The sequence below is a fragment of the Theobroma cacao genome, chromosome 9 (assembly GCF_000208745.1).
Source record: "Theobroma cacao cultivar B97-61/B2 chromosome 9, Criollo_cocoa_genome_V2, whole genome shotgun sequence".
NCBI lineage: Eukaryota > Viridiplantae > Streptophyta > Magnoliopsida > Malvales > Malvaceae > Theobroma > Theobroma cacao.
Genome location: NC_030858.1, coordinates 31,434,333 through 31,441,101, shown reverse-complemented (window position 1 = coordinate 31,441,101; position 6,769 = coordinate 31,434,333). Strand labels below are relative to the sequence as shown.

General features: G+C 32.1%; 1 protein-coding gene, 1 long non-coding RNA gene and 1 other non-coding gene across 3 annotated transcripts; all 3 read left to right on the top strand.

Annotated features, from left to right (window-relative positions):
- TRNAW-CCA lies at positions 787-858 on the top strand. Its single transcript has one exon. It is a non-coding gene; the product is annotated as a tRNA-Trp (tRNA).
- On the top strand, positions 1,065-3,518 carry LOC18590033 (60S ribosomal protein L7-4). The gene is made up of 7 exons (XM_007015301.2): positions 1,065-1,223; positions 1,647-1,825; positions 1,917-2,014; positions 2,108-2,165; positions 2,689-2,768; positions 2,858-2,960; positions 3,061-3,518. The coding sequence occupies exons 2-7, from the start codon at positions 1,649-1,651 to the stop codon at positions 3,274-3,276; spliced, it is 732 nt and encodes a 243-aa protein (XP_007015363.1). The 5' UTR covers positions 1,065-1,223; positions 1,647-1,648; the 3' UTR covers positions 3,277-3,518.
- On the top strand, positions 5,738-6,565 carry LOC108663364. The gene is made up of 2 exons (XR_001929336.1): positions 5,738-5,918; positions 5,998-6,565. It is a non-coding gene; the product is annotated as an uncharacterized LOC108663364 (long non-coding RNA).

The window sequence follows — 6,769 nt, the reverse complement described above, 5'->3', positions numbered from 1 at the left end:
ATTACATCATACTTTCGTTTTACACAAAATAAGACCTCAGATGAGTGATGCCTAATTTATCTTCTTTGTTTTTCCAAATGCATAGAAAGTAATGTTGCTTTGTATGATTACTAAAGGGAAAAAAAAGAATATATAAATTAACTTTGTGAATATTTATTTTCCTTTGGGCTTAAAGCAAGTACATTTTTGTGATGTATAATGTTTTATCCCCAGCATAAAAATTATTTAATCAATTTTGTCAAAACCGAAGCTTATCTTAATTTTCTTTATTACTTTGCAGTTAGATGCGAGAGGCTCGGACCAATTATCAGGAAGGGGAAACAAAAAATTTAAAAAGGAAGGTCCAATATCTATCATACTTAGACAACACACTTCACATTAATATTCAAAAGGTATATTTGTCATCTCTATGGGAACATTGTTGCTCCACTAGATGCCACACAGATCCAGCGTACAACTTGATAACATTTGTGTGTTCAGACTGTGAAGATGCATCTAAGAGAAAATAGACAATAGGAAAAGGTTTACTGAGAGGGACAATTCAAACTCTTCTAATAATACATCCAATACTGTGATCGTAAAGTAAAATATGGAGATGCAAGAGATGGACACTTAACTCTCTATTTATAAACACATATGAATATTTATTTCAATAGTATTAAGAAGTGCATAAATCTTATATTTAAAATATGGTATTTGAATCTCTTTTCCTCAAAAAAAAAAAAGTTATATATTGGTTATGAGTAACAATCAATAATATTTAATAATGACTTCACATCACCGTTAGGATCCGTGGCGCAATGGTAGCGCGTCTGACTCCAGATCAGAAGGTTGCGTGTTCGATTCACGTCGGGTTCAAATTCCAGATCCTACCCGGATCTTCCTTTTTCTTATTGTTGACTCTATGGGTATGGGCTGTGGGGAAAGTGTTTTAAAGCTGCTTGACCCAATGTTCTAGCCCAAATAGTTAATCACAGTAAATGCATTTTATAATCGACAGTACCATTAAGCCCCAAGGGCCCATCTAGACTACTATTAGTTTTGGACTCAGGCAGATCTGAGTCCTCTAAGAAATCCCAGCCGTTGAATCACCTAATGAGCAACCTTACAAAACCCTATTTAACATTTTATCGAACCTCCTCCGCCCCCTCTGTTTTTATATCTTTGCAGAAACCCTAAAAACTTCTTTAGCTGCCGCATCCTACTCTCCGCGGTTCACAGAGGTAAGCCCTCCTCCTCTTCACTTTCTCTGTCAAACCCCTTCTGGTTTCTTGGCCGAAAAGCTCTAAGAAATGTACAATACCTCTTTGCAACTATCTGTATTATCATTGGTTGTTTGTCTTCTGTTGTGCCTAACATTATTAACTTATGCATTGATTTAGTTTTATCAGTCCTTGAAATTACATGGGTACTTGCTCAATTTCCATTTTCTTTAAATAATTGCTTATTAGGAAAAAAACTAATGAAAAATGCGTCTTAATTCTTACTTAGATGTGTAGGCTTTATTCAGTAATAAGCTTTATTAAGAGAACCCATTGCTTTGTTATACTCTTTTGTGTTTACGTTGAGTTTATTTTTTCCCCCTAAGACTGTGAGACTAGAACTTGTTTCCTGATTGGTTTTGGGTTGATGTATTTTTTTATTAGAGATGGGTGAGGAAGTTAAGGCTGTGATTCCTGAGTCACTCTTGAAGAAGAGGAAGAGGAATGAAGAATGGGAGCTAGCAAAAAAGCAGGAGCTTGAAGCTGCAAAGAAGAAGAAAGTTGAAAGCCGCAAGCTTATTTACAATAGGGCTAAGCAATATGCAAAGGAGTACGAGGCTCAGGTGAATGTTCTGTTTGGTCTGGATTTATGTTAATTTTTTTTATCAAATCTTGGCACCTTCTGAACTGTATTGTGTGGTCTGTAATCGTCAGGAAAAAGAGTTGATTCAATTGAAGCGGGAGGCTAAGTTGAAAGGAGGATTTTATGTGGATCCAGAAGCTAAGCTTTTGTTTATTGTTCGCATCCGTGGGTATGTGATTATTGTAATGTTACGTTGGTATATGAATCTAAATTCTAAATGGTAACATTTTTGTTTGGATTTTGTGAATGTTGGTGTTTTCAGTATCAATGCCATGCACCCAAGGACAAGAAAGATCTTGCAGCTCTTGCGTTTGAGACAGGTAGCTTACCAAATCTTCTCCAAAACAAAGGCTTATGAAAATTGATTTCCTCTTTTGCTTATGCTTGTCTTGGTGTGTGCGTGAAGTGAAGTTTCATTTGAGAGATGTGTAATGATATTTAGTTGAAAATAATCTTGTTGTTTTATTATTTAAAATTTGGTATTTCCTTGTGCTGGTGTTTGAAGTTTTTGTCCAAAATCAGATTTATAGTGTGTTAGACTTTTCATTAGTGTTGCTCATGTATAGTTTGAAGTTGCTGAAATGTTGAACAGTTGGTCCATTTTAGCATTGTAACTCAAAAAATGAAAGTTCATGCAGTAGCTTCTTAGTCATTGTGAGCATAATGTCAAAGCTTGTATGTTTTGCTAAGATGCTGCTTGGATATGGTACTGCTGGGTTTTCTTTATAGCACTATAAGGGGATGGTGGTCGTTAATTGTATTGGAAACTATTGAATATTTTTGTCAATTAAATAAATAAAAGTGTAACTTAAGTAGTTGTGTTTTGCATCTTACTAAATGCAGATTTTCAATGGTGTTTTTCTTAAAGTGAACAAGGCAACAATGAACATGCTTCACAGGGTTGAACCTTATGTGACTTACGGGTATTTTTCACCTTTTCCTGCTTCCTCACTTTCTCTTTCAACATTTTATGTACTTGCCTCCCTCATTTAATAGTGATGTGTGCTTTTAGTTACCCCAATCTCAAGAGCGTGAGGGAGTTGATTTACAAAAGAGGTTATGGGAAGTTGAACAAGCAGCGTGTTGCTTTGACTGACAATGAAATCATTGAGCAGGTCTTTATTTATATATTTATTTTTTTTGCATTTCCGAGTTATATTTTTGGTGGTGAACATTTATTTAGCATGCTTGCTTTTTTTCTTTTATTTGTCACAGGCTCTGGGAAAGTTTGGCATCATCTCTGTGGAAGATCTTATCCATGAGATCATGACTGTGGGACCTCATTTTAAGGAAGCCAATAACTTCCTCTGGCCATTTAAGCTCAAGGCACCATTGGGTGGTTTGAAGAAGAAGAGAAACCACTATGTTGAGGGAGGAGATGCTGGCAACCGTGAGAACTACATCAATGAGCTAATTAGGAGAATGAATTAAACTTGGCCTTGTTTTTTAATTTAGTAGTTGAGGTATTTTGGCTTATTTGAAAGGTTCTGATCTTAATTTCTTCCGGAAGTTAGAAACAGTTTCTCTTATAAGCATGAAAAATTGCATTGTGATACCATTATTCTACTTTGTGACTGAAGTTTCTCAAAGTTTTGTTGCCTTAAGAAATTTTGTTGCTAATACTTCAGATGGTTATTTAGTACTATAGTTTGCTATTGCCTTGGTGTGGATCATTTGAATCTTGAGTGCAAATCTTGCGTATGAGTTATTTTTAACTTTTGAGGTCCCATATTTACACCTTCAGTACAAATTTTTTGGTTGCTCTACATTAGGCAACATATTTTGTCAGGAATTGAGCTTGCTGTGTTCTAGCAGTTTGGGCCAAAGTGGACTGAGTAGGGTTATGCTGTTTGATGCATGCATTTTTATTCTTATTACTTAGTCGAGGACCATTTCAAATGTTTAAAGGGTTTGCAGATTGATCTAAGTTCAGTCTGTTCCTTTTAAGGTGAATGATTTTAGTGTTTGTTCGCCATTTAATGATTTTTGGGTGATGATGCTAAGGGAGGCTTATTACAACCGTTTTAATCTGAGCTCTCTTCTTTTAAGTCCAGCTCAAGTGTTTTTATGGTTCAATATGAGTAGTTTGGTTAGAAGGTTGGGTTGCCTTTCGACAATATGAAACTGGTTGTTGTTCGTTGGTTTGATTATTAATGAATCACGTAGACCTTATGAACTGATAGGAGGACTGAAAAAAAGATAAGAATTATTCATATAAAACAACATATTTTAGAAGGTTTTTTTTTAGGTCAAAATATTAAAACTTTGTTGTATAGAAAGAAAAAAAAAGGAAGAGAAATCGAATCAAATGAGAGAATTTATTTTCTTTGTAAATCAAAAAAATTAAAAACATGCTTGGTTAGGAGAATGGAAATCATTTTTGAAATAAAATTACATTTGATTCAATGGAATAATTATATTTTGGAATAGTTATTTTAAGAGAAACTTGAATAATTATTATCAAGACTCTTTTTGCTAATGGTTATTTCAAATTATTGAAAATAAAAAAAAATTAATTAGATAAATATATTTTTCTACAATTTAAAAAATTACTTTATAAAAAATAATTAACTTTTTTTCTCTCTCTTCCTCACTCCTCTCTCTAAAGCACAAAAAACACAAAATTTTTTACTTCATTTTCTAAAAAAAAGAAATGAAAATATTTAAATATTATTTTATATATTAATATTATTTAACTATAATAAATATTATAAAGAATATTATTTAATAATATTATTTGAATATAATAAATATAATAAAGAATAATATTTAGTATTATTTAAATTTAATGAAGAATATATTTTGTCTTTTAATTTTAAATATTATTTAATTATAATGAAAGGTTTAATTATCTTCTAATACAAATATTATTAAATTATTATAAAAATATATTTGTATTTTTATGAAAATATTATTTTAATTATAGTAAAAGTTATTTTGATTTTATTACTTAGAATATTTTTATCTTTTAACAAAATAATTTTTAATTTTAATAAAAAGTATTTTTTTTCTCATCATAGTATTTTTGTTTTTTAATTAAAATTTTTTAAATTTTAATAAAAGGTATTTTTATTATTTACTCATTATTTCTTAATTATTCTAAAAATTATTTTTACCAACGAAGTAAGTAATAATAATAATTTTTATTTTATTTTATTCTCATGAATCAATTTACATAATAATTATTATTTTTTTATTCTATTCTCATGAATAGTTATTCTATTCTCACTCTATTTCTTCCGATAAACAAAACATGTTGTAAAGGAAAAGAATAATGTAATTATCTCACAATTTTCGCCTCTCATTCAATAGTCAAAATATTTTAACAGTATTCGTTCATTTTTTTTCATTTTAGTTTAGCTTTTTTATTCAAAATTACAATAACTTAATTTTTTAATTTTGATAATAACTTCAATTTAGTCTCTCCAATATTTTTACATCAAAAATTCTCTTTATACTCAGGTATTTTTTTCATTTTAATCTCTCTGTTCAAAATCGTGAACCCAAGATCTTATGCAAGTACAACAAACTCCTTACCACTAGCTCTAAGCCCTTGCATTTGATTATATGTATTGCTTTTGTTTCGTCTTTTCTTTCTTATTTTTTTTTTCTTTTTTTTTCTTTTTCTTCTCTCTCTCCTCTCATCTTCTTTAAGGATCGACCGCCAGTCACTGGACGTCATCATCGGCGGCCGATCACTAGACACAGGCTGTCAATCAATGGTCCTTAAGGGAAAAGGTCAAAAGAGAGAAAAAAAATAGAAAAAGAAAGAAACAAATAAGAAAGAATAAGATGGACAAAAAGAAAAAACAAACAAGCAATATACTGTTAACCCCACAGTTCTAAACATAGCCTTTTCATATTGTTCCTCTCCTTGTGGATGTCTTTCTCATCTAGGTACAAAGTACCATTGCACAATGATCCAGAGGACAGCTCATTCGTTTCTCCCCGATGACTGTATCAATGTAATAATCGGTCTCCGTCTTTTATGTTTCGACCGATTCTCAGGGTTAGTTCGTAAGCCTGGTGAAGCGTCTGTGCTCTTAGTTATGTCAACCTTGCTTTCACCCTTGGTAAAACTTTTATCTCCTCGTTTGAATTCCAATAATTTAATGTTTCTGTAACTTGGAATGCCAATCCATGCATTTTCAGGGATGGGGCATCTCGAGTGCTATCTTAGATGGAAACTCCCGCTGAAGAAGTACGGAATCATACCAAAATACAGCTTTCTCCATGGCGTCTCTTCATGTCAAATAGCATTGTTGCCTGACATTTCCTTCAGCAAGTTGGAAGAAAGGAAGCATAGTTATAAAGAATTCACCAAGCTTTAGCTTTTGCAGAGAAGGTTTGATCATTGATGGAGAAACTAAGCCCCACGAAAACAGATGACCAATTTTGCAAAGACATGGGAAGTAAGGCAAGGGAGTTTTGGCAGAGTGTTTTTTAGAACCGCATGGAAAATCAGATTACAGATGAGTTAACTTGAAGCCAACCCATTGGAGAAGGCGTCATTGGCCAATTCTAGTCGATCTTTGGTGGCCTAATTCATGAATGGAAATGGAGGGAGGGGTGGTATCTGCTAGTTAATTGGAAACAACGATCGCATATCTTAACCGTCGTAGCCATGCCTTGTATTCAAGTTAATTTAGATTAGTTTTCCCTAATTTTACATTGAATTATTTTTTGACTAATAAGTCCAACTACCTTTACCTTGAGTCAAGCTCAATTTACTATAAGGTTTATTTTACATTTAGTACCTACATTATAGTAAAATTATAGATTTGATACCTGAAAAAAAAAAATCACAATTAGATAAATGAAAGTTAGAAAAAATTACAAAGAGTGACCAGCCAATTTGAGGCACATCAACGATCGATAAACCTCACGATTTACTCTGTCTTTAATTTTTTTTTCAAATTTTGGA